Source organism: Schistocerca americana, chromosome 2, assembly GCF_021461395.2.
Source record: "Schistocerca americana isolate TAMUIC-IGC-003095 chromosome 2, iqSchAmer2.1, whole genome shotgun sequence".
NCBI lineage: Eukaryota > Metazoa > Arthropoda > Insecta > Orthoptera > Acrididae > Schistocerca > Schistocerca americana.
The window spans coordinates 130490228-130518156 of NC_060120.1; the positions used below are offsets into that span (position 1 = coordinate 130490228).

Genomic DNA, 27929 nt, shown 5'->3' on the forward strand with positions numbered 1-27929 from the left:
AGTTTCGCCTGGAATACTTCCCAGCTTGTGAACTTCTCGTTGTTCTCGTGCCATTGCTTGGCAGTGCCCACCAAGTAGGAAAATACGTTAGTCAAACACACGGTGTCATCCCATTTGTTAAATTTGGCTATATGCTCATATACCTTCGGCCACTTGTTTGGATCTTGGCCATCATCACCAGAGAACCCGGAAGGATGTCTCATGTGGTATCACAAGTTCCAATACCCAGCGTCTCCACCAGAATAATGTCACGTAGAAGAAGGTGTAATTAGATGAATGATGAACACTAACTTCACTTAACGAAGGTTTATTCAGCACTTCCACATACAAGAGCACGGATCGAACTGCCTCCAGCCAGAACACACATGGTATATACACAGTTACACAACATTCCAGTACAATGATTCTTGACATTTGTGGATACTTCTAGAATGTACTCAAACCGAATACAGAAATTAAAATTTTACAGTTCAGGTAAGTTTTGAACTCACGACCCTCCATGCAACATCATAACCACTACACTACAGAGCTGTGCTACTCAGCTTCTTCTGCAACAATTGACACAGGCTGTTCAGAGCTTCCGGGAGTGGGAACTGCCAAGCTAAAATTTGGAAGAAATTTTGCTGTCTGTTGCGGGTACTATCCTGGTTGGTTAAGAGAGGAGAGGGGGGGGGAGGGGGGGAGGGGGGGGGGGGAGGGGACCAAACTGTGAGATCATCGGTCTCTTTTTCCCAGTAAAATAATTCGACAGTGGAAAGATGAAAAGAAAGGAGATGTACAGCACAATAACAGGAGAAAGGAAGAACCAGAAGAATGACAGGACAACCAACACTACTATGGACAAAACAGGAAAAGAAAACCACAGAGAGAAGCAAGAAACAGGCAGAAGGGGTAAAAATAAGACAGCAGATGACTGTGGCTACCCGACCACGAGAATAAAAAGGAAAAGCCAGCCACTCTGCCACACATTGAAACATCCACCCTAAAAGCATTAGAGTGTAGAGTGACAAAACCCACCATCACATATAAAATGTAAAATTAAATTAGCCGATGAGGCGTTGCCACCTAAAATTAATGGCAACGAGTCCAGTAACTGAAGAGTCTGTGGCAGGGTAGCCAAAGGAGGACAGTTCACCAAGATATGGGCCACTGTCAGCTGGGCGCTGCATCGACACTGAGGTGGGTCTTCACGGCACAGGAGGTAGCCGTGTGTCACCGAAGTGTGGCCAAAGCAGAGCCAGCAGAGAACCACAGAGTACCTGTGAGAGGCCTGCATGGAGGACAGCCACACACTCGTAGTCTCCTTAATGGCACGCAGTTTGTTACGCGTGCTGAGGTTATGCCATTTTGGCTTCCACAGCTGCAAAACCTTGTGGGGTAGTACTGAACGCAGGTCAGTTGCAGAGAAGCCGATCTCCATAAGCGGTTTCCGCGTAGCCTGTTTGGCCAGCCCGTCAGCAAGTTAGTTGCCTGGGATTCCGACGTGACCTGGGGTCGAGACAAACACCACTGAACGACTGGACTGTTCCAGGGCATAGATGGACTCCTGGATGGTCGCTACCAAAGCATGACGAGGGTAGCATTGGTCCATAGCTTGTAGGCTTCTCAAGGAGTCAGTATACAGAAGAAACTACTCCCCAGGGCATGAACGGATGTGCTCAAGAGCATGGTATATAGCCACCAGCTCAGCCATGAAACCACTAGAGCCATCGGGCAAGGAATACTGTTCAATATGTCTTCCATGGACATACACGAAGCTGAAGTGAGCATCAGCCATTGAGCAGTCAGTGTAAACCACTTTGTGGCCTCGGTACATGTCAAGAATCAAGAGGAAGTGGCAGCGGAGAGCCGCGGGGTTAACTGAGTCCTTAGGGCCATGTGAAAGGTCCAGGCAAAGCCGTGGCCTAGATGTACACCACGGAGGTGTACGTGACTGGACCTTAAGTATAGGTGGTAAAGGCAAGGACTCCAATTCGGAAAGAAGGGATCAGACACGAACTGTAATTGGAAGCCCTGATGTGGGCCACTGATGCGGGAGATGAACTGCCATGGGTGGAAAAAGGAGACGGTGATTCGGATGTGCAGGAGAACTACTAACATGTGCAACGTAACTGGCCAGCAGTTGTACGCGCGTAACCTGCAATGGAGGGACTCCGGCCTCCACAAGTACGCTGGTCACCAGACTCGTCCTAAAAGCTCCTGTTGCTACGCGAATGCCACAGCGGTGCACTGGGTCGAGTAAACGCAACGCTGAGGGCGTCACCGAACCATAAACCAGACTCCCATAGTCAAGGCAATCTGGACCCCAATTGATGTTGCTCAGGCAGTGGAGGGCATTGAGGTGCTGCCAGCACTTCCACTTAAGCTGACGAAAGTGAGAAAGCCAAGTCAATCGGGCATCCAAAAACAATCCTAAGAATCGATATGTCTCCACTACAGTGAGTGGATCGTCATTAAGAAAAAGTTCTGGTTCTGGGTGAACGGCATGATGCCGGCAGAAGCGCATAACACACAACTTTGCGGCCAAAAACTGGAAACCGTGGGCTAGAGCCCATGACTGCACCTTGTGGATGGCTTTCTGTAGGTGCCGCTCAGCAACACCGGTACTGGTGGAGCAGTATGAAATGCAAAAGTCGTCTGCAGACAGAGAAGGTGAGACAGATGGCCCTACAGCTGCTGCTAGAACATTAATGGCCACAAAAAGTAGAGAGACACTCAGTACAGAGCCCTGCGGGACCCCATTCTCCTGAATATGGGGGGAACTATGGAAGGCACCAACTTGGACATGGAAAGAATGAAGCAATATGAAATTCTGGATAAAAATTGAGAGCAGGCCTCAGAGACCCCACTCACATAATGTAAAATGTGGCAAGAATATGATGTCACCAGGTGGTGTCATACACTTTTTGTAAATCAAAAAAGATAGCAACCAGGTGTTGACACCAAGAAAAGGCTGTTTGGATGGCAGACTCGAGGGACACAATATTATCAGTTGTAGAGTGACCCTGGCAGAAGCCAGTAGGCCACGTGACTCCAGGACCCAATCCAACTGCCGACACACCATACATTTCAGCAGCTTACAAAGAACGTTGATGAGGCTGATGGGCCGATAGCTATCCACATCAAGCGGGTTTTTACCGGGTTTGAGCACCAGAATAATAGTGCTCTCCCGTCATAGTGATGGAAAGATGCCATCACACCAGATCTGGTTAAAGATGATGAGGAGATGTCACTTGTAGTCAGATGGGAGATGTTTAATCATCTGACTGTGGATCCGACCTGGCCCAGGACCTGCGTTGGGGCAATGTGCAAGGGCACTGAGGAGCTGACACTCTGTAAATGGGGCGTTATAGGATTCACAGTGGCATGTAGCAAATGAGAAGACTTTCCATTACAGCCATCGTTTGAGAGTGCGAAAGGCTGGCGGGTAATTCTCCGATGCACAGGCTTGAGCATAGTGCTCAGCAAAGTGCTCGGCAACTGTGTTTGTGTCGGTACATAACACGCCATTTATGTTGACGCTGGGAACACCTGTTGTGGTCTGGTACCCGAAAGCACATTTTATCTTTGCCCAGAATTGCAGAATGGCACCCAATAGTCGAGACATATCTATCACAACACTCCTGCTTTTGTCGTTTGATAAGTTGATGAACACAGGCACAGAGCCATTTAAAGGCTATTAGGTGCTCCAGGGAAGGGTGCCGCTTATGCCACTGTAGAGCTTACTGACACTCTTTAATTGCTTCAGCAACTTCCGGTGACCACCAAGGGATTGCCTTTCACCGGGGGCACCCTAAAGAGCAAGGGATCGTGTTTTCTGCCACAGAAATGATTGTTGTAGTCACTTGCTCGACCATCACATTGATTTTACTGTGTGGGGGAGATTCAGCGGTGACAGCAGAGGTTAAAGTTTCCCATCTGGGCAGGCGTCCGTGGGCCTGATACTGGGGTACTGACAGGAAGATGGGGAAGCGGTCATTACCACACAAGTCGTCATGTGCTCACCAGTGGATAGATGGGAGAAGTCCTGGATTGCAAATTGATAAATCAATGGCCGAGTAGCTACCATGAGACACACTGAAATGTGTAGTGGCCCCAGTATTTAGGAGGCAGAGGTCGAACTGAGGCATAGAGTAACATCAGTCAGATCAGTCAGAACGAAATTCGTACCCTCTACGAATCTAAATAATCTGTATTAGTTATTATTCGAATTTGTTCAAATTTGGTACACAGCCTTTTGTTATTAATGGAATGATGCTGTCAAAATTTCAAATTTTTTATTTATTATAGTTCCGGAGATAATGAAAATTACCTAAAAGTCTTAAGACCGACACTTATGTTTTAAAACCCAGTTGGGAACAATAACAAATTCACTTTCATTATCATTTGAAGCCATTACAAAGTTATCAGTGCATAAAGTCAATTAATTAGAATTTTCTTTTCAAAACTTTAGTTACTTTATATAATGTAATATAAAAATCGCTCAAAATTATTATTTGCTTATAGTTTTGGTGTACGAGTGCATGCGAATGATTGAGAGGGTATATTTGGGACATATGTTAAAACTTAATATGTCATTTTATGTAAGACCTTGTACAAACGAACCATGGGAAAGTTATAGTGTAATCACAATTCAGATGACTTATGTTGCTGTGAGCCTGCTTTTGTATAAAAGCAGCCAGAATGAAAGTTAGAGGTGGAATAAGTTTATTTACCAATTTGGAGAATATTTTGAACTTCACTTATTTATTTTTTAATTTATTGATGACATAATTTTTATATTCTTAATATCTCATCAAAACATATGAAATGTGGCATCTGTTCTAGCGATCGTTGATCTAGTATGTAATGAAATTTTTAAGTGGTTATTTTTATAGTTTCGATTCAAGTATGTATTGCAAACTGGACGCCATTTTCTTTTAGAATAATTATTTGATAATCAGGGGGAAGAGGTGGGTGGGCAGAGGGGGGGCAGAGGGGGGGAGTAGAGGGGGGGGCATAGGGGGGGGCAGAGGGGTTGGCAGAGGGGAGGGGGCAGAGGGGAGGGGGCCAGAGGGGAGGGGGCCAGAGGGGAGGGGGCCAGAGGGGAGGGGGCCAGAGGGGAGGGGGCCAGAGGGGAGGGGGCCAGAGGGGAGGGGGCCAGAGGGGAGGGGGCCAGAGGGGAGGGGGCCAGAGGGGAGGGGGCCAGAGGGGAGGGGGCCAGAGGGGAGGGGGCCAGAGGGGAGGGGGCCAGAGGGGAGGGGGCCAGAGGGGAGGGGGCCAGAGGGGAGGGGGCCAGAGGGGAGGGGGGCAGAGGGGAGGGGGCAGAGGGGAGGGGGGCAGAGGGGAGGGGGCAGAGGGGAGGGGGCAGAGGGGAGGGGGCAGAGGGGGGGGGGGCAGAGGGGGGGGCAGAGGGGAGGGGGCAGAGGGGGGGCAGAGGGGAGGGGGCAGAGGGGGGGGCAGGGGGTGGCAGAGGGGGGGGCTGAGGGGGGGGCTGAGGGGGGGGCAGAAGGGAGGCAGAAGGGGGGGCAGAGGGGGGGTAGAAGGGGGGCAGAAGGGAGGCAGAAGGGGGGCAGAGGGGGGGCAGAGGGAGAGTCCCAATATTAACTGACACACTGTATAATTTCTCATTTCCACTGTCTAAAAACATTGTTTACGTATGTACTGAATATAGTAGGTGAATAGCTACACCCTTGTTGCACTCCTCTGTTGATCTTTATTGGTCCCGTTTCCTTTTCCAAGAAATTGTTGATGAAAATAATGTGTAATGGGTGAACAGCAACTTAAATTATTTTGCAAAGACTTTCTAAATTAATAGGTACAAGTCATACAGATACAAGTTAGAGATCAGCTTCTCAATCCTTCCAAATATATTTAAGGGGTGTTGCTTGAAAAAGGAGGAATTTTGTAAAGTTGCCTCTATTTGAACACAAGTTTTAAGAACTATTGATTTGGTCTCACCACACATTGTGTTATGAAACTAATTTGTAACTGAATATAAATATTGCACAATAGTTGATAAGCTTCAAAATACAGAAAATTATAATGTCGCAAGATGGTTATCAAATGACAGCCCAGTGAATGAAATGACCGTATGGCATTATTGGCTGTGATACCTTGTGTGGTATTGTTCAGCCACCTGGCGCAAGTTGTTTCATTTGACGGTACTTGCACTTTAATGACAATGAAATGGATAACATGAAACAGTCCCACCTGTGATCTAGAGACAGTGATGATACCCAACCCCATACCTTTTCCTTGTCATTTTTTTTCAGTGGTTCCTTGCGGAAATCGAATGACATCTTTCAAATTGTTACAGAGGGTTGACAGTCTCCTGACCAAATATGCTGAGCTACCATGGCAGCTTCATAGGTACAAGTCATATAGATAGACACCAGACCATGAGATGCAGACACACAACAGAGTGAGAAGATAGGCGAACACCTGGTCACTCAGTTTGGAATATAAAAAAATGTAAGGAAAAGATAGATTGGTACTTGCTGTAATGATGACAAGTTGCATGCAGGCACAATTAAAAGACACTTACATTAGCTTTTGGCCATCGCCTTCATGAGAGAAACACACAGATATTCAGTCACACAAGAAAGCACAACTCACTCACACATGACCACTGTCTCCGGCAAGCTCATGCCAGAATGCAACTGTTACATGGAATGGAAGCAGCAATCACTCAATTTGGTGTACATATATACTCAATAAGATTTACTACACAGTTTGGAAATATTTTCGAATAAATGTAGGAGAAAGAGAAAATCAAATTTCATAGTCAGAAATATGAAGTAGCACTGTGTTAAAATACTCAAGTCTTTAACGTTCTAACAGGCTGAAACTTTTGTATCAGAATTAAACCCTGCTCTCAGCTTCCATGGATAACAGTCTGTGAACTAAGCCATCCTATCTTGCAAAGATCTGTTTCAAAGCCTCAGTTTGTTAGTACACTTCTTATTACCCAGATGCCACATACAGTGATACGCATATAACACTGGACTTCCAGACTTTTGAGTATGGATAACTACAGTGAAGTAACCACTATTTATGGTTGGTTTCTTCCTGGACATTGCTCTTAAACTGCATAGTGCACCTAGGTTCAGATCTTAAACCTGACATTCCACATTTGTAAATCTCTTTAGCAAATATCCAGATAGTTCCTTCTATAAGACTATAATTATTTTATGCCTCCCCTCTTTCCCTCCCCCGGATGATGATGACAACAAAACAACAACAACAACAACAACAACAACAACAATAATAATAATAATAATAATACAGAAACAGTACTTACTCCTGTAATGGTCTTATCTTTGAGGGCCTAAAAAGTTCTTTAAAACAATGTTATCTTGTGCAAAAGGCAATAAAAATACCTTCACAAAAATATTTTAAATGTGTTATCAAATTATGAAAAAGATTGTATTTACCAAATGTCAGCAGGTAACCACACACATGAAAACTGTGGCTAGACTGAAGTTTTGAAATCAATAGTTCTATCACTCACTGAAAGAAGGAACCACAGGTGTAAACTGGACTCTTCATGGATTGAATAGGAAACTTCTTGATCACCTAGTATCACGAGAGACATAGCAAAACCGGTCATGAAGAGAATTGACATTTAAGTAACCCTATCATCACATGAAACTGGAAACCTGAGAATTTAGCAGACACACAATGGTACCTAGAAGTTTGAGATATGAAAAGGCCAGACTGGAATTAATAGTGTTGAAAGGACAAATTTAATCATAACACAAACATTAACAGAGGTAGTAATGAAGAAGACATCGGAAGTAGGAAATTATAAGAAACGAAAAAGAAAATGAGTGAGGTACAGAAATAAGGACATGAACAAATAAGAAGAGTAGCTAAAGTGACCTCAATGTGGTATTTTGAAAAGCGGTGCAAGTAGTAAAAATGTGGGACAGCAAGGAGAGGAAGTAGATAATGGGAGAAATTAGCACTGATTTGAATGTAGTGGAAATGAAGCACATTATGTAAACCACACTGTAAAGTGAATAAATTAAAATCACTCACAATGTGAAGCAATCAATAGGTTTGGGGCTATTGTCTAAAGACTACTCTACTGCAGCATATTGTGTGATATTGGCACATAAAGCCTGACTGGTTTTGTGTGACGAAGAAAATTATTCAGGACAGTTATATAAGACTGCCTTGGTTGTTACAGACATTACGAATGCAACAAAGAGCTTTTGTGGGAGGGACTTATTTTATGAACAATGCTAAAAAAAAATAAGAAATCCAACTTTTCACAAAAAATCTGAGTGCAACACTGCAGGCAAAGGCAATAAATATGCAACAAAAATTAGATTTTCTTTGTTATTGTTCAAATGAGTCAATAGTTTTCAGACGGCCTGAGATATGACAGGAAAACTACTTGTGAATTAAGTTGCTGGGATTATTGGTATGAAGCAGTAGGACAGCAGGTTGCATGGAATCACCATCCAATGAAACACACTTTGTTGGTACTGATGAGAAAAAGTTCCAAAGAAGACAGATCACAAACACAGTGAGTATCAGTATTGAGGAGAGTGGCAAGGTTTTGGGATCAAAGGACGGCACACACAGATCATGGAAAATTGATGATGTCCATCATAAAAAAATAATATTTTGGGTAATACTTTGAAAATAAAAAACCGAAGTTAACTGTAACTCATATTACATGGAGTTTTCATAGCCTAAATTATTGTGACTATTGTATTTTTACACACAAGTCTTTGATTGTTATGCAAACAAAGAGTCTCCTTTCAAAACTTTTATTAGATCAAACTGACAAAACGGGTGTATTAATAATGCTCACAGCACTGTAAGTTAAGGAAGTGAAGGCGAAAATGAAACGAACATTTGATAAAACATTACAAAAGTTCATGATTATTTCATTATAAATATTATATACAAAGTTACACTCATACCCATTAATGAAGAATTGCTTCTTGTGTATAAAGGCTCATGACTGGATGAGTGTGTCTTGAAAATCCTTATATCATGAACAATGACAGATACTGATCACACAAAGGATATAAAAAACTGATGAAATTTTGAATCATATTGCTGATTTACAAAAATTATAAGAAAAACTTTCTGACAACATTACAATACGTAATAATCTGAAACTAAACACACTTCAATACACTTGGGATTCCAAAATGGATATGCAATAACTTCTTATCTTTTCAAGTTCAGGCCTATACAAGATCAAAAGTAACACCACACTGTTTCATTTATTTTCCAGTCACGAAGTCACTTCCACCGTTACTCGTGCCTTAACTGTGCAATGATAAATAGAAAATAACTCTTAACAACTACACAACACTTTATCAGAACTATTTAATGCTTGTGGTGCAACATGACTCTTCAAGTTAAAGATGTATCTTCAGTCTGCAAATTTAATTTTCATACAGTGATTTGAAATGCAAACAGTTCCCTTTTTATTTTTCAGGCCCTTCCACACCAGCTTGTGTCATTAGTTCTGTTATATTTTTCTCCAAGTCATCAATGCGATTGCCCATTTCATCTAGTATCTTCTGTTAAGGAAAAATGTATAACATTTTTAACAAGCACAACGAACCTGTTATTGTAATTTCTTGTTGTTAACATATAAATATTATACAATAACACATGGTTGTACTGAAGATTATATTTAGTAACTCAAATTTATCTTTCATCAATTATTTCTTTAAGTTCAGTTCAGTCTCTCTCTCTCACTCACTGTGTGTGTGTGTAGGGGGGGGGGATGGCCAGAGTTTCACCTTTGTGAAAACTGATCATCTACGGTCTTCTATCCAACAACAAGCAGTCATTTGGAACAAAATGAAGTCTTCTGCTATCTCCATCCTGCTACAGTTACTGTTTGGTTCTTTATTTGTCCCTACAAATGCCATCTTACCAATCATCCAAATGTCTACTATTTCCATGATCTTTGTCCTATCAAACACCGTTTCCCATTAAACTGCATGTGTCCAACTCAGCACATATACAGGGCGTTTCAAAAAGAAAGAGCAGATTTCAAACATTTATTTCTCAAAAACTACAAATGATAGAAACACAATTCCAACGGTCCTTCACTCAATATGAGTACCAAATGTTACACAACAAATATCAAAACTGTACCTCAATATGAGCACCATTTGTTACACGACAAATATCAAACCGGTATCTCATTTCTTGCCACACACGACGCAACTGGTCTTTAGTTACCGAATTCACGGCCGCAACAATTCGATGTCGTACCTCTTGAAGAGTAGCGGGCATAGGTGGGACATAAACACAGTCCTTTATGTACCCCCACAAATAAAAATCGCAGGGAGTAAGGTCTGGTGACCTGGGAGGCCACAGACGATGACATTGATCTTGTGCTCCTGCTCTTCCAATCCACCGTCCTGGAATGGTGTTATTTAGGTACCGTCGTACAGGTTCAGAGAAGTGTGGTGGGGCGCCATCTTGCATGAAGATGAAGTGATTTGAATCTTCCTGAAGTTGAGGAAATAGCCAGTTTTCTAACATGTCCAGGTAAATGGTTCCTGTGATAGTTTTCTCCATGAAAAAGAAAGGTCCATAAACTTTGTTTACCGAAATTGCACAAAAGACGTTAACCTTTGGTGAGTCTCTTTCATGTTGAATAACGTCCCTCGGAGTTTCACTCGCCCAAATTCGTACGTTATGCCGATTAACTTTACCAGAAATGTGAAACGTTGATTCATCTGAAAAAATTAATCGTTCGGCAAAATTGTCCTCTTCCATGTCCTGTAGAATTGCAGTTGAAAATTCGAACCTTTTGTTGTGGTCGTCAGGACGCAATGCTTGCAATAACTGCAGTTTGTACGGCTTCATGTGCAGACGGTTACTCAGAACGCGCCATACCGTTGTTTTAGACATGTTTAGTTCGTGACTTGCCCGTGCCGTGGATTTTCTAGGGCTCCTTTCGTAAGCTGCACGGACACGCTCGACATTTTCATCCGATGTGCGTGGACGACCCGTGCTTTTTCGCTTGCAGATGCAACCATCTTCTACGAATCTGTGATGCCACTCATAAATTTGCTTATGACGAGGCGGCTGTTTGTTGAATTGACGGCGGAATGCACGTTGCACACCAACAATGGACTCTAACTTTGCAAATTGCAGCACACAAAATGATCGTTCCTGTGGTGTCGTCGCCATTTTCCTACAAACAAACGCCAGCGCCACTGCGGATTTGCATGGAACTTCTGCGCGGACCATTGAAAAACTTTGAACCTTTCTCTGACAAGAAACGTTTGAATTGTGTTTCTATCATTTGTAGTTTTTGAGAAATAAATGTTTGAAATCTGCTCTTTCTTTTTGAAACGCCCTGTATAATGACAACTATTTTCTGTGGTAAATGTATCAGAATATGGCAAACATCTAGGAGCTTGTATGAATGTCCCTTACACCAAAACAGTTATGTGTTAACTTAAGTGGCTATTTTTCTATCCCTAATGGTACGCAGATATATAAAAAAAAAATATTTATGACAAAGATCAATGGTGACATCATCTCGTTTCTTCAAAATTTTCCCATAAATTCATTCCACCCGTGCCTCCTATCTAACAAGTTGTCTTCTCCTGATATTCTGTGGCACTGTCCTGATGCCTCTAGACAAATCTATGTTATTATCATTGAACATCCCACAGCTCAAATGTGAAAAGATCCTTCACGTATAACCTCACTGGAGAAATGGCCATTCCATGTAAAGCAATAAACCATTCCTGGTCATAGTTTCACTGCAACCTTCATATGCAGGAAGACGACTATTCCTCAAGAGTTGTTTGATGCAAACTTTTGCTTGTGACTAAACTAATTCCCCTTGTTTATGCTGAACAAGATTTACAGACAGGCAAGCCTGGCAGTTGTTAATGAGGGATATGTTTTACTGACAACAAAAACTTTACATCAGGTAACTCTGAGCTTCTGTTTTATTTGTTTTCCTAATTGAATCAGTTATGTTTAAATTTTCTCCTTTTTTTCAGACATGAAAAATATTTCCTCAAAATTAGGTCAAACCCTCCCATGCTTCAACCTAGATTTCTACTGACTTGGTTCTATGAACATTAAATTGCTTCTACATAATACTGTGCTAACAATTATTTGTCAACATTGTAAGACCTACATCAGGCAGACAATATAAACCTCACTGGAAAGATGCATCAAACATCAACACATAGGTGTCTTTCAAAATCCAACAATTGCACAGCTGCTGAACGCTGTATTGTTCAGTTATCAAGGAACATGTGGAAATGTAACAGGCACATAAACTAATTAATCATCCGTACTGTCATTCTTCTTAATTTGTTTCTCAGGAAGACTTTGGACTGTAACTCAGAACATTGAAAACATGCCATCTACTATTTTAACACACAATCAATTTGGACTATTAACACACTTATTTGTCATAATAATACAGGGTACTTTTCCAGCTCAATATTACGTAAAAATCAACACCTATTTCTTTCAGGCACTGTTTATAATGTACAAGTTTTACAGATTTTTTTGTTGATATCAGGTAATGCAGCACACATTCTAAACAAATTAGAAGTATTTTGAATATTTTTGAACCTGCTTAGGGTTATTAAAAAATTACAAAGAAATTGATGCAATTTTTTTTTCCAAAATGCTTTTTCAAATTGAGGTACCATTTAATCCAATGTTATACGTTTGAAGGAGACCAAATTTTTACCAGATACGCATGACACGATGGCTGAGGTACTACCTATTTAATTCCACCTATTATGTATATTACAAGGATAAAAAAAAATCACATCTTACACTTTAATTTTTATATTTTTTTCCTATTAAAGATGTTATTTTTTCTATAATTTAGTTGATTCTGCAATAAACCTTAGGTCTACTACATAAGTATGGACTACTGCAAGTTATGGAAAAAAAATTAGAGCAATGCTTTATAAACTATAGGAAATATTTCTAACCTGAATTCTGAAAAATACAACTTGCAGGAAATTGCGAATGACGATATGAGTCCAATTAAACTGTGCCTCAGAATGTTCCTAAAGCATAGTCTTCATCCTGCAGCATTTCCTCATCTTCAAGCTTCCTCTTGGCACTCCTTTTAGCACTTCTTGCTTCTTTGGTAACTTGGAGAGTGAATCTTTCAGCTTCATGCACCCATTGTCTGTCATGTGCAAGCAATTGATCTTCCATATTAGAGCCACATTTTATGCCTAAATTTTTCAGGACTTCCAAAATTCCAATCACTACATCATTAAAATATATCACTGCATCTAGTACACCAACTTTTAATGTATTTAGTTCTAAAAAACATTCTTGGGTAATCTTTCCCATAAGCAATGGTCGAAACTTTCATTTGTATTCTGAGTGAACCCCATGAAGACATTTACTAAGCAAAACAGGGTCATTCAGGTCTCTAAAAATTGGTTTTATATCATTAATAACAAGCTCAGGGGGAAAACACTTATGATGGTATATTTGCCCACTTTCTGTTGCTTTTTGGTAACTACACAAAGAATCTGCTCCTTTAGGGCAAAGTCCATGAACGGGGTGGTCATCTGTGGGCAACTTATGAAAAGAGGTGGCCCATACAGCTTTTCTCATTGCTGTAACATTATTTAGAGGTGCAGTTCATCTAATGATTAGTCCATAATAACGCTGAAGAAGGTCTATTTCAATTTCTGTCAATCCGCCTCAGCCAGACAAAAATTTTCCATCAGACAGCAACTTTCCTTTCATTTCTCTTCAAAGCTTGCTCAATCTAGCACCCACCTTCTTTTGCACATGTCCACAACACTCCAGTTTTGTTACCTAGGTATCCCCATAAACATTGAACTCATTAATTTTATTGAAAGCCTTAGAGTCCCCATCGCCTAGGTACTTCGTATATCTAACATTATAAACTGGCACCAACCGCTGAAATATTTTTAGAGCTCCATCACACTCCATACCTCCACTGTAACCACCAAAATTCTTAGAACACTGATGTTTAATATGTCCTTCAGTGTTACCATGGCAGGTGTGCCGTACTTGGATAAGCACTCAACATCAACACCTTTTCCATTCCCGGGGAAGTAGCACTTACAACACCATTCAAGGAACGATGTCCATGATGTTGCCATGTCCCATCAAGTGCAACAGCAATGTCCCTATTTCCACTAATACCATTTACAGTTTCTTCTACTGCATGAGAAGAAGGAAGGTCCATCAAACCACAAAACGTTTGAGCAGCCTTTTTCCTTTTCGTACTGCACGCATTGCATACACTAACTTCAAATTCATATCATATGAATTATGCACAATGTTTGAAGTCGTTTTCTTGGCAGATTTATTTCAGGATCTATACAGAACAACATTTCGACACTAAACCCTTCCTGCTACTTTATTGTTCAGTTATGTTCAGATAGCCTACACCATTACATTGTTTACATTTTGCCAATTCCTTTATCAAAGAAGATAAGATGTCCACATCAACAACAACAAATCCACTACAAACAGTGACATTGTTAACACAAAAATTTGAATCACCAGGAGGTGTGCTGTGTGGGAGTTTCTTCCCTGAAAAACTGATACATAGGTTACTTTCAACAGTGTGACTTGCTTTGTTTGTGAAATGGTTACCATGGAATTTCCTTTTGTTGAATTTCTTGATGTGTGGCATAGTTCATATTTATTGCACACTAAAGGATATGTACTTCCACAAATACATGTAGCACTTGGGCAATAAACATTCAGTAACATGTGAACAAACTGCTTCAGCGAAACAAAAGTAAATACCAGCAAAGGTAATCATTTACAGACACTAGAAACCTGCACTGTTACCAACATATACAATGTATCATACGTATCTTTGCTAGAAACAGAAAGTTCACAATTATTTTCGAAATAATGCTGGTTTCTGTAAAAGAAATAAAGGGGGTGTGGCGGCATACATGACCGTAACTTTAAAATTTGGTATATATAAGTCATTTTTCATTTGAAACCCTATAATGTATATATCAATGTAATCACAAAAGACTGTAGAAATTAATTAAGTCATAAAAAATTCGACTTTTCCACGATTTGTAAGTACTCTGTATCCTTAAGGCACAACATTCTTCATAATAAAATGGTGCATTATAACATTTGATTATTCACGTCTATTAATATTTAATATGTTTAATGGATGTGCTTTCTCTGATGGAGTAAAATGGCAGTCATCTAGAAAAGTCAGAGTGATTGCAAATGGTGGCTGAATGTTTCACGGCAAAAATATTGGGATGAATAAATGAACTACTAAAAGCTGTGTGCCCACCTCCATGGCTGAGTGGTCACAGCATGGCTGGTTGCCATGCAGAGAACCCGGGTTCAATTTCTGGTAAAACCAGAAATTTTCCTTTGATGGGAAGACGAGTCTACTCAGCTTCATAATGCTGAGGAGCTACTTGACTGAGAAGTAGTGGCTCAAAGGTCTGCAAAGCACAACGGCAATAAGAGCTGTATGCTGACCCTGTGCGCCTCCATACCGCATCCAAATGACACCCTTCTCTGAGATTGATAGTTTGTCAACCAAACCAGTACTAATTAAGAAAACAATAACCAAGCAATAATAGAATGAGTAGGATAATTATGCTTGCGAAGTCATTCAAGATGGACCACAAAGTTCTGCCTGGATGAAGATGATTCAGGAAATTTCCTGTGGTCTTCCTATTGTCACCATTATAAAATTTGCCTCAAATGATTTATGGAAATACTGAGAAACATAAACCTGGGAGTCATAACGGAGAATCACCCCCTTCCCCTTTTATCTGAATGTGGGTCTTGTGTCTCAACATACTGAATGACTACTTGAAAGACATTTTAAAAATTAGAAACTTAAATTTTTTTACATGCAGTTTCTATAACCAAAAATGACCTATGAAGATGTTATTAAAGGATATTTCTTGTTATGATCTGATCTGACATTGCTTGAAACTTGTCCTGCATTCCTTGAAGTAAGGTCTGCACCTGTAAGAAAAAAAAAAGGTTAAAATGTAGTTTACTTTCATCAATCTGATAAATGTAGTAAATTTTCTTAATTCATTGTTGACGTTATTGCTACATATGACACAGAGATATGAGAGGTGAACAGAGAGAGAGAGAGAGAGAGAGAGAGAGAGAGAGAGAGAGAGAGAGAGAGAGAGAACTACAGAACTAACATTGAGGAAGGTGTCTAAGGGATAATGATCATCAGTTGCCACCAGGAAAGAAATTGGCTGAAAATGGGAAGGGAGAAGTGGCAGCAGCTGTAAACAACACAAATTCCAAGGAGTATTACAGGACAATCAATTTACTTAAATAATCTTGAGGATAATGTAAAAACTCCATTATACTATTTGCAGGTCATGGTTCTTTTTTTTATGGAGAAACAGAACAGACAGAAAAATTGTAGTGGAATTCCAGAGGACTGCAGAGGATAATCACTTGTTGCAGAAGTGAATATGTGGATCCTGGGATTTAAAGCGATGCAACCAAACAGGTTGTATGAAAGGCACATACCACACAGATTTATTGGAAGAATCTTACAGACCTGTAATTCATTTATGCAGGGCGATGTTGGTGATTTTAGTGAACTCAACAGTACTATTAAAATGCCCATTGCTGTGTTAAGTAAAATAAAAAAGAAATTGTCTTCACAAGGAATCTCCTGTGACAAGACCCAATCAACACACAAACTTTTCTGAGAGCATCGGACAGTGTTAATGTATAGAAGAAAAATGAAGACTATCTCTGTGTGCTGAACCTGTAGATAAAGTTCACCCTTCCAGTTAGCAACAGCACAAACATTACCTCTTCTAAACTGTCAGATACTGAGATTGGTTCATGGTATTCTTTTTCATTGATGAGAGACTAAAAATGATGAAAGACTGGTGTAATGAAACATGATCAACTGGAATATGATTCTATAAGAAAGCAAACTAACAGAACTCTGTATACTTGGGAGTGGTGAATAAAAACATCATCTTAATATACCTCCATAAAACACCAACTCTACTATTAAAATAGTTAAATTTATAACAAACATGGCCATAATTCCGACATGCCCTGGCACCCCAACTGAGATTCTTCCTGCCTTTGTCCTGAGTATTTCAGAAGGTGTCTTGGATGTTAGCCACTCGAGTGCATACATTTCCAATAATAACTAGAGGGTACACAAATCCAGAGGAGATGAGAAATTTCCTGTTAGGGTAAGTTATCCCCTCAAAGTACTTTTGGAAAGTGTACAGTTCCATGATATATATGTTAGAGATACGGAAATTCAAGATCTTATGTTGAAGGCTGCCACTGAGGTCAAAAGTATTTGTCAACTATATCCTATTCATATATAGTACAGAAAAAAATCAGATGTATAAACACTAGAGGCATGCTTGGCCACCTGCTCATGGTAAACTGTCAGTGGAAAAGCTGTTTAGCTAGAAAAGGATTGGACGAGGTATCAGTCTTGCTTCACTACTGTGGCTAGTCTCAATAACTCTAATTTTATGGGCTAATATGACAGAGACAGTAATGGCAGATTGGTGCAGGGTTTGCGTTATTGTAACTTGTATTTGGGAATAGCTTGGTGAAAATTACTTGCTCATTGTTTGCATACTTCTGCTACTCATTGACCCAATTCCTACGCTGCCTAATGTCTAGCACATGTTGTCCTTAGTTGAGTATTGCCCATTAGAAAAATTTTTTGAAGTCACAGTTGGTTGATTGGTTGGTTGTTTAGGGGAAGGAGACCAGACAGCATGGTCATCGGTCTCATCGGATTAGGGAAGGATGGGGAAGGAAGTCGGCCGTGCCCTTTCAGAGGAACCATCCTGGCATTTGCCTGGAGTGATTTAGGGAAATCACGGAAAACCTAAATCAGGATGGCCGGACGCGGGATTGAACCGTCATCCTCCCGAATGCGAGTCCAGTGTCTAACCACTGCGAAGTCACAGTTAAAAATGTTACGAGAGATGCATTGTTTACTGTTTTTGTTATTTCTAATATTAGATTGGACACCGTAATGAGCCATACATGTTAGTGGTTACAGTTAAGACAAGACTTCAGAGCACATCTCACCATTACAAGACATCATCTTGTTGGGAGTTAGTATAGTAAAGGATTTTCTGTATTTTGGGTTAAACAAATTATCCCCTATGGACCTTGTACAGGAAACTAAAACCCCACATTTCATATTTTTCTGTAAATCTACCTTATTTGTGTAAATAAGCTATTTGTCAATGTTACATCAATGTTAGGTCTGTATGTCACTGATCAATGAATTGAAGTACGACTTTGCTTATAACATGTTTGTTGGAATCAAGGCACTCAGATCTGGATCAAGGCATCCAGATTCAAGTCAAGGCCAAACAAATGCTCTGTAAAAGTGCAGGAACTGGGACCCATCAGCTCCCCACATCAATTTCTTTTGGTGAGGCATTTCAGAATATTTAGAACTTCTGGTAACCGACTTGGTACTGCCCGAGATGTGGCACAGAGTTCAGATGACTATATGAACTATTAAAGTCTATGCAAATAGTTTATCATTGAAAACATCTTCCATTCCATAGAAGAATTTTTATTACTTAAATGTGCGAAATGTTGTGGGCAGGAAATACTAACTCATCTTAACCACTTTTAGATGAACAGCATATAGTAGACATATTTACAACGTAATTTGTGGCACGAATATAAAACAATTCCTTCCCCATCATTACCACTTGTCATGCAAATGATCTGTTGGACATGAAATCAACCAAACTCTCTTGATGAAACATCTCAACTTGTTTTTCCACTGTTCCAAACGCTTACTCAACTGCAGCAGATGTACTGTAAAGAGAAATCATCAACAAATAAGTGCGATGTACTTTCCTGGGCTATACAATTCTCCAGAAGTAAGAGATTTGGTCGCACATCTCCAATTCTATAAAGAAAAAAATGTTCACACAGGCATCCTCTTTCTTCCTAATTCATGACAATATCCTATCTCTAAATGCTACTGTACGCTTTCTCAATATCTAAGAAGAATCCAGAGCATTTGTGGAGCAAGGCTTCCCGTACCTACATCTTCAATAGGTGAGATTACCCAGGACCGCATTTACTGCAAATACCATGGTTACCACAAAGTCCCAAGTGACTGAAAAAAAAATGCTGGTGACTACTGTATGAACAGAGAGTAAAAGAACAGACACACAAAAAGAGAGGCCAACATCTGTAAGTCAGTTTGTTGCAGAATTTTTGACCATATTCTAATTCTGAATATAATAAATTCCTAGAGACACAAAAGCTTCTGACCACAAATTAGCATGGATTTAGAAAGATTCATTCATATGAAACTGAGCCTGCCCTTTTCTTACACAATATCATGCAATCATGGATGAAGGCCAAAGGCAGATTCTATATTCCTGGATTTCTGGAAAATGTTTGACACAGTGGTCCACTGCAGGCTGTTGACAAAGGTCCAACTATATGGAACAGATTCTCAAACATGCGAATGGCTCAAAGACTTTTTTTGAGTAATAGAACCAAGTACATTGTCCTGGACAGCAAGTGCTGATCAAAATGTATCATCTGCAGAACACCACAGTTATTGAATAACTGCAGGAGGATAGAGAATCATTTTGGATGGAATTTCTATTTGCTGTAAAAGAAGAAAAATCTCAGTTAGTATAGATAAGTATGAAAACTATCCTCTAATGTGTGAATACAGTATTTGTTGAGTGCTGCTTGATATAAGTCACATTGATTAAATACCTATACATAATTTTGTAAAGTGTCACAAATTTGAACAAGCATATAAGGTCGGCAGTAGGAAGTGGTTGATTTCTAGGAAGGTAGCTCATCTTTAAATGAGACTACATTTAGAACATCAGTGTGAGCAGTTCTTGAGTACTGCTGAAGTGTTCGAGATCCGCAACAGGTCAGATTAGAGGAGACATCAAAGCAACTCTTAAAGCATGCTATTAAATTTGTTACTGGTAGGTTCAAACAATATGAGAATAATTAGGTAATGCTCCATGAACACAAATGGGGATCCCTGAAGAGAGGGGGAGGGAACAAATCTTTTGCAAAAAACTGTTGAGAAAATTTAGAGAACCATAGAGCTTGTATGGAAACATGTATACAGTAATTTTTCCTCACTCCATTTATGAGTAAAACAGGAAAGGGAATGACTAGCACTGTAATAAGATACCCTCTACCATGCAGTGTGTGCTGGCTTGCAAAACATGTATGTAGAGGTAGGTGTAGATGTAGGTGTATCAACTAAACCCAACTGGGAGAAGCTACATCGCCTTCTGGGCTTCAAATCCCAAACAAGATATCAGTTAACAATTACCTCAAGCATACAAGATATTAAAGCAATTCAACAATACCTGCTGAATAGTGAACCTGAAAGAGGTCTGTGAGATTAGAATGTATTTTTGTGAGGGGTAAGTGGATACAGCACACTTATTATACATCAAATATGAACAGTTACAACTGTAGCTTAGGGCCACGAGTTAGAATTGATGGGTGAGGACTGTTAAGAATCATTGATAATCACAACCCCACCTCTTCCATGGTTTCAGCAATGAATCTTGTAATCCCTTAACAGTTGGACTCGGAGATAACATCTCTTTAAGAGTCTAGTAACCAGTTGATATCCACTTGAGTACAGATGCAACCTGTCGGAGAGACTTCTTTTTCTCTTTGTCCTCTTTTCTTTATATTTACTTTAAGACAAGTGAGAGAGTAATAAGATTAATGGATGATTTTGTTACTAATGTCCCATGACCCTACCCCCTACGTCAATATATTGGAGGTTGACGGAGATCCCTGACCGTATAGCTTTTGTTCTACTTCCTTAATGCTGGTTTACCTCTTGTTGCAAATTTCCGCTTCTGTCCTGAGGGATAGAACTGTAGCTGATTAGGCATTACATATATTCAGTGACTGAGATTTCTTCAGTTCCCAAGTGGATTTAAAACTGACCATAGATTTATTTACAGTGTTACCCATGCAGGTGTTGGTGCCAGCTTTAAATGTTGCTGTTTGTGTTGAGACACCGGTCCTCAGGTACTAAAGCTAGTTGGCCACATTACTTTAAAGATCTGCAGATAGGTAGTAGATTTTTGTAAACAATAAAATTAGAAATAAAAGCGGCTCTAGAGTATGAAATAAAAAATTTCTCTTGCCCAAGTTGTAAGCAGTTAAAAGGCTTTGTAAAAAAGTGGTCACCTGAACCTGCCAATATCAGATGTCAGCTTCATCTCTTAATGATAAGGTAGCATGTGATGTCAACATATGCAAGCAGATAGAGCAAAACAATGACAATATTTCTGTTTAAATTAGTTCTTGGGATGTAGATTGTGGTGACATATGTGATTTAATCTGGAGCCTATGTTAATTTGGAAGCTGGTAATTTGGTTATAAGTTAGCAAAGCCAAAGACTGTGATACGAAATCTTAGATGTGGTGACATACCGAACTGTAGTGTAGCCTGACATCCACATCCAGATAAAAAGTGGCAGTTTGGTTGTGAATTGGTGAAGCAGGACTGAACACATCGCTAAATCCAATAATTACCTCATCATGCAATCTTACTTGTCAGGAGAGTTATGACTGTATAGGTGATATTAAGTATTAAGTTCCATAAATACATATTCAGGAACTCATTTCTGAAAGTATTTGTATGGAGTGTAGCCATGTATGGAAGTGAAACATGGACCATAAATAGTTTGGACAAGAAGAGAATAGAAGCTTTTGAAATGTGGTGCTACAGAAGAATGTTGAAGATTAGGTGGGTAGATCACGTAACTAATGAGGAGGTATTGAATAGGATTGGGGAGAAGAGAAGTTTGTGGCACAACTTGACTAGAAGAAGGGATCAGTTGGTAGGACATGTCCTGAGGCATCAAGGGATCACAAATTTAGCATTGGAGGGCAGTGTGGAGGGTAAAAATCGTAGAGGGAGACCAAGAGATGAATACACTAAGCAGATTCAGAAGGATGTAGGTTGCAGTAGGTACTGGGAGATGAAGGAGCTTGCACAGGATAGCTTAGCATGGAGAGCTGCATCAAACCAGTCTCAGGACTGAAGACCACCACCACCACCACCACCACCACCACAACAGGCCCTATGTATCAAAATTTGTACCTAAACACGACAATTGGTGAACACATCATCTGACAAGAAGAAGCAAGAAAACTCTAAATAAATAAATGTGAATATTATGTTGTGTTCAAGATTATAGTTTCACATTTTGTTAACATTTAGCTTACTGGAATGACAAATAACATTACAAACAGTTCAGTTATTAACACACGACAAGTACCCACAAGGATGTATATGAGATGCTTCTGTGACAGCACACACACACACACACACACACACACACACACACACACACACACACACACACACACAGTCTTTGAAAGCGAACACAGAGGCTAGACATAACAAAATTAACAAAAACCTGTGGAGCCTCTCCATACTTTATATGAGGTGCAATGGTATCACCAAGTTTGAGTATTAAAATACAAGATTTTTTAATATATATTCAGTCACATGATGTGTCATTTAGTCAAACACAGTTCCTATACACAGAACAGATGAATTGTATTCATGTAAAACACCTCAGGTAAATTGAAAAACACCCAATAAATACTTATGTGAGCTGTACAAGATACTATAGAGAATAAAAAGCACAGGAAAAACATATAAGAAATTGTTTACAAGGTCTGTTGATTTACCTGAACAGTATAGAATATCGGGATATATGATCGAATATTTTCAACAATGATACGAAAAAGGCATAATATTAAAATTACTTCAAGCAATGGGTATGGTAAATTTATATAGAATCAACACGAAAACGGGGGCTGGGCTGAATCAGTCTGACTTGCTATTTGTATTCACTGGTAACACGCATAGAAACTAAATTTACAGTATGAGGCACTTCCAACAAACATGTTACGAAGATACATTAGACTGATATTCTCCAAAAATCCATGTTTTTCCGTGGTTTACTTACATATTGTGTTAATTCTTGCATATTTTTTGGATCGCTATTGTTACTCATTGAATAATTCTGTTGCTCTTCTTCCGTTTTGATTTCTTGCTTTATATTCGACATAATTTCACGCAGATGTTCTGCACAGCCACACAAAAACCGCACCTGTCAACCAACAACACAAACTAAATACTCTGATTCGAGCCGCTACAATCGACCAGTGCTATCCCGTAACAGGCACCGAACGAAAATATCTCTTGACAGTCGTTTAACACGCAACTCTGGATCCTGTGATTCATCACAGATAAGTGGTTCGAAAGTGATATTAGCTTTTTCATACCGACAGAAACAAATTGTCTGAAGAGATGTTTTTATTCTTGTAATACATTGAGTACGGGAAACATTAATATGTGGCTCTGAAAGTGGAACAACCGTTAACATTGGTTAGTTAGTTAGTCTCTTGTTTCATGAATCATTTGCTCTATAAATCGCAATGATACGTAAAAAACCATTTTACATTCTAATAACAAATTAATTTGTGAAAATGGTTACATGTGGCCCATTTATTAAAAGTATACTTAAGTGTGTTAGTAATTGCTACCCACTATCTTTTACACATAGAAATTCTTCTGTGGAATAGAAAGACTTCTCAAGGAGAGATTTTTTAGATTTTTTTATAAAATTTTACTTCGCCGTCTGTCAGACATTTTATATCACTGAACAAGTCGTCAAAACTTATGTTTCCAGCATGATGCACCCATTTTTGTGCTAAAGACAATCTCAAAGTTAATAATAAATGTCTGTTTTCTTTATTTATTGTAATTATGTACATCTTTGTTCCTTTTTAACTGCAGTGGATTCGTGAGGGAATAAATAAACTGTGAAGTAGTGCTCAAAATGCTTAACTCATTAAACAGATGTTTACAAGATGACTGTCAGAGAGCACCACAGATTAGTCTTACAGCACATTTTTGAGCAATGAAGACTTTCCTTCTGAAAAATGAGTTGTCCCCGAACATTATTCCACATGACATTACTGAATGAAAATATGTGATTATGCCAACTTACTGATTTGTCTCTTCCCAAAATTTTCAGTGATTTTAAGTGCAAATATGACTGCACAGAGTTGTTTTATGCGTTCCAAAACGTGCCTTTTCCAGTTTAAATTCACATCAATATGGCCATCTAAAATCTTTGAAGTTTCTGCCATTTGTTTATTTCCTCACTGTGTGTTACAATTATCATTGGTGCAGTACCTCTAGATGTACAGAGCTGAATAGGTTGTGTCTTTTTTAAATTAAGCGTGAGACCATTCCCAGAAAAGGAGTCAATGATACTTTTAACAACGTTTTTTAGCGTTTCTTTTGTTGCTGTATGTATGCTTTGATTGATTACATACTAGTGTCATCCACAAAAAGAACAAATTCAAATTGTTGTATATTAGATGTAATATCGTTTATGTATATGAGGAACAGTAGCTGGGGAACCCCATCCATGATTTCTCCCAGTCAAAGGAGTCTCTCCTGATTATGTTGGTTGAATTATAAAATACAATTTTCTGCTTTCTTTTCGTTGGACACGACCTTATCCATTGTTTAGCTATGCTGTCATTGCATAAAATCTCAATTTATCTAGGAGAATATTGTGATCCACACAGACAAATGCCTTACATAAGTCACAGACAGTACAAACTGGTGCTTTTTTGTTATTTAATGCTCATAAAATTTGGTGATGAATTTGTAAAAGGCATTCTTAGTTGAGCAACTCTTCTGAAATCCAAACTGTGATTTACAGAGGATATTATTGTTGCTGGGGTGGGATACTGTTCTAGAATAGATAAACTTCTCAAAAATTTTGGAAAATAAGATTGGTGATATGTTACAGTACCAGTAAGGTCGTTACTTCTTGAGATAATTGTTTCTGCTATTCAAGTACTATTACCCCAGCAATTTAAAAATTCTCCCAGACAGAAGGTTATTCAGATAATGGAATAATTTCATATTTCATTTGGATTCTTACAATGAACTGGTAGATCAGTTAGGAAAGTCTTCAGTAACACTAGGAACTTTGTATCACTCGTCAGATCCCAAATCAGATCTCAATCCATGGATCAAAGAGTAAATTAAAATCTTTTGAAAAAAATTTTACAATATATCCACATCTCGTAAAGTTAAATTCTATCCACTGATACATAACAACTATGCATCTTAAACCTCAGTCTCATGGTGAAAACGTCTCAAGGAAATTAGCAGTACCTGACAAAGTTCTAAAGGAGCTTCATTGTGGGGTCTCCTCTTGGCAGGCAGGTCGATTCGTGCAACATCCAGATTTGTTGGGCATAGAAATGTGACAGTTGCCTGACATTGGACTGATTGGATATGTGTTGGCAGGGTTACTCCTGAAGGTTCCAGTTAACCACATCTGAACACCATAAGGAGGAGGAGGAGGATATTAGTGTTTAACATCCCGTCGACAGCGAGGTCATTAAAAACGGAGCGCAAGCTCAGGTGAGGGAATGATGGGGAAGGAAATCGGCCGTACCCTTTCAAAGGAACCATCCCGGCATTTGCCTGAAGTGATTTAGGGAAATCACGGAAAACCTAAATCAGGATGGCCGGAGACGGGATTGAACCGTCGTCCTCCCGAATGCGAGTCCAGTGTGCTAACCACTGCGCTACCTCGCTCGGTGAACACCATAAGGGAGGTTTGCTGTATTGTGCACCAAATACATTGTAACCTTTTCATATCTGCATCTACACTCCTGGAAATTGAAATAAGAACACCGTGAATTCATTGTCCCAGGAAGGGGAAACTTTATTGACACATTCCTGGGGTCAGATACATCACATGATCACACTGACAGAACCACAGGCACATAGACACAGGCAACAGAGCATGCACAATTTCGGCACTAGTACAGTGTATATCCACCTTTCGCAGCAATGCAGGCTGCTATTCTCCCATGGAGACGATCGTAGAGATGCTGGATGTAGTCCTGTGGAACGGCTTGCCATGCCATTCCACCTGGCGCCTCAGTTGGACCAGCGTTCGTGCTGGACGTGCAGACCGCGTGAGACGACGCTTCATCCAGTCCCAAACATGCTCAATGGGGGACAGATCTGGAGATCTTGCTGGCCAGGGTAGTTGACTTACACCTTCTAGAGCATGTTGGGTGGCACGGGATACATGCGGACGTGCATTGTCCTGTTGGAACAGCAAGTTCCCTTGCCGGTCTAGGAATGGTAGAACGATGGGTTCGATGACGGTTTGGATGTACCGTGCACTATTCAGTGTCCCCTCGACGATCACCAGTAGTGTACGGCCAGTGTAGGGGATCGCTCCCCACACCATGATGCCGGGTGTTGGCCCTGTGTGCCTCGGTCGTATGCAGTCCTGATTGTGGCGCTCACCTGCACGGCGCCAAACACGCATACGACCATCATTGGCACCAAGGCAGAAGCGACTCTCATCGCTGAAGACGACACGTCTCCATTCGACCCTCCATTCACGCCTGTCGCGACACCACTGGAGGCGGGCTGCACGATGTTGGGGCGTGAGCGGAAGACGGCCTAACGGTGTGCGGGACCGTAGCCCAGCTTCATGGAGACGGTTGCGAATGGTCCTCGCCGATACCCCAGGAGCAACAGTGTCCCTAATTTGCTGGGAAGTGGCGGTGCGGTCCCCTACGGCACTGCGTAGGATCCTACGGTCTTGGCGTGCATCCGTGCGTCGCTGCGGTCCGGTCCCAGGTCGACGGGCACGTGCACCTTCCGCCGACCACTGGCGACAACATCGATGTACTGTGGAGACCTCACGCCCCACGTGTTGAGCAATTCGGCGGTACGTCCACCCGGCCTCCCGCATGCCCACTATACACCCTCGCTCAAAGTCCGTCAACTGCACATACGGTTCACGTTCACGCTGTCGCGGCATGCTACCAGTGTTAAAGACTGCGATGGAGCTCCGTATGCCACGGCAAACTGGCTGACACTGACGGCGGCGGTGCACAAATGCTGCGCAGCTAGCGCCATTCGACGGCCAACACCGCGGTTCCTGGTGTGTCCGCTGTGCCGTGCGTGTGATCATTGCTTGTACAGCCCCCTCGCAGTGTCCGGAGCAAGTATGGTGGTTCTGACACACCGGTGTCAATGTGTTCTTTTTTCCATTTCCAGGAGTGTATTATCTGAGAACAAGGAATGGTCTTGAAGCGAGCAATGTGTGGTTCTTTGCTGCTGTCAGATCTGTCATACAGTGGGCCAGCTTAGTAGTAGTAGTAATAGTTTATTCATCCAGAGACAATGTACATTGCATGGATTTCGTCAAAAAATACTTATATATATACACACATAAAGGGTGAACAATACTATACACAATACAAATGTGCATAGTAGACTACACAACATCAGACCGCATTGAAATAGCATGTACAACTTTGGTTAACTACATTAATGTATGAGAAAGACTTTTTACGTGGAATACACAGTTGATATTTATATATAACATATAATAATTCTAACACTTCTGTACATATTATTTATTTAGATCATATCAACACTGAGATAAAAATTACTATTGGCACAGAGTACATGAATCTAATTGTTTTGTATGAAGCTATTCCGGGTATTCGTTGACACTGTAATAGCAGTTGGTCACTAAAAATTTAAATACTGCATCTTTAAATGAAGACAATTTTTCATTTCTTTTATCTTTACTGGTAGTTTGTTATACAATCTACTTCCTTGTATGTTTGTTTGTTTCTGCGCCAAAGCCTTGTTGACTCTTTTAATATGAATGTCATTGCACTTTCTTGTGTTGTAAGTATGTAGATCCGAGTTGGATTGGAAATTGTCAATATTTCTTTTTACATTAATTACGCGTTTTTGTATACAGAGGCACAGTAGGGGTAGAATATTTAGCTGTTGAAACAATTGCTTTGAAGGAGTTAGCTTTGAACTGTTGA

The 27929-nt window shown here is 40.3% G+C and overlaps 1 protein-coding gene across 1 annotated transcript; it reads right to left on the reverse strand.

Annotated features, from left to right (window-relative positions):
• Positions 1-8849: 8849 nt before the first annotated feature.
• Positions 8850-23205, reverse strand: LOC124594955 (heat shock factor-binding protein 1). The gene is made up of 3 exons (XM_047133465.1): positions 22991-23205; positions 15906-15972; positions 8850-9523 (listed from the first exon to the last, which is right to left on the reverse strand). Exons 1-3 carry the CDS (start codon positions 23090-23092, stop codon positions 9435-9437), a joined length of 258 nt encoding a protein of 85 aa, XP_046989421.1. The 5' UTR covers positions 23093-23205; the 3' UTR covers positions 8850-9434.
• Between the last annotated feature and the right edge of the window lie 4724 nt (positions 23206-27929).

Excerpts from the sequence above, each read along its gene's own strand:
- LOC124594955 (XM_047133465.1), bottom strand. The coding sequence starts at position 23,092 with ATGTCGAATATAAAGCAAGAAATCAAAACGGAAGAAGAGCAACAGAAT. Across the intron at positions 15,973-22,990 it reads TGCAAGAATTAACACAATAT|GTGCAGACCTTACTTCAAGG; the intron begins GTAAGTAAACCA and ends TTTTTCTTACAG. Across the intron at positions 9,524-15,905 it reads AGATCAGATCATAACAAGAA|TAGATGAAATGGGCAATCGC; the intron begins ATATCCTTTAAT and ends AACAGAAGATAC.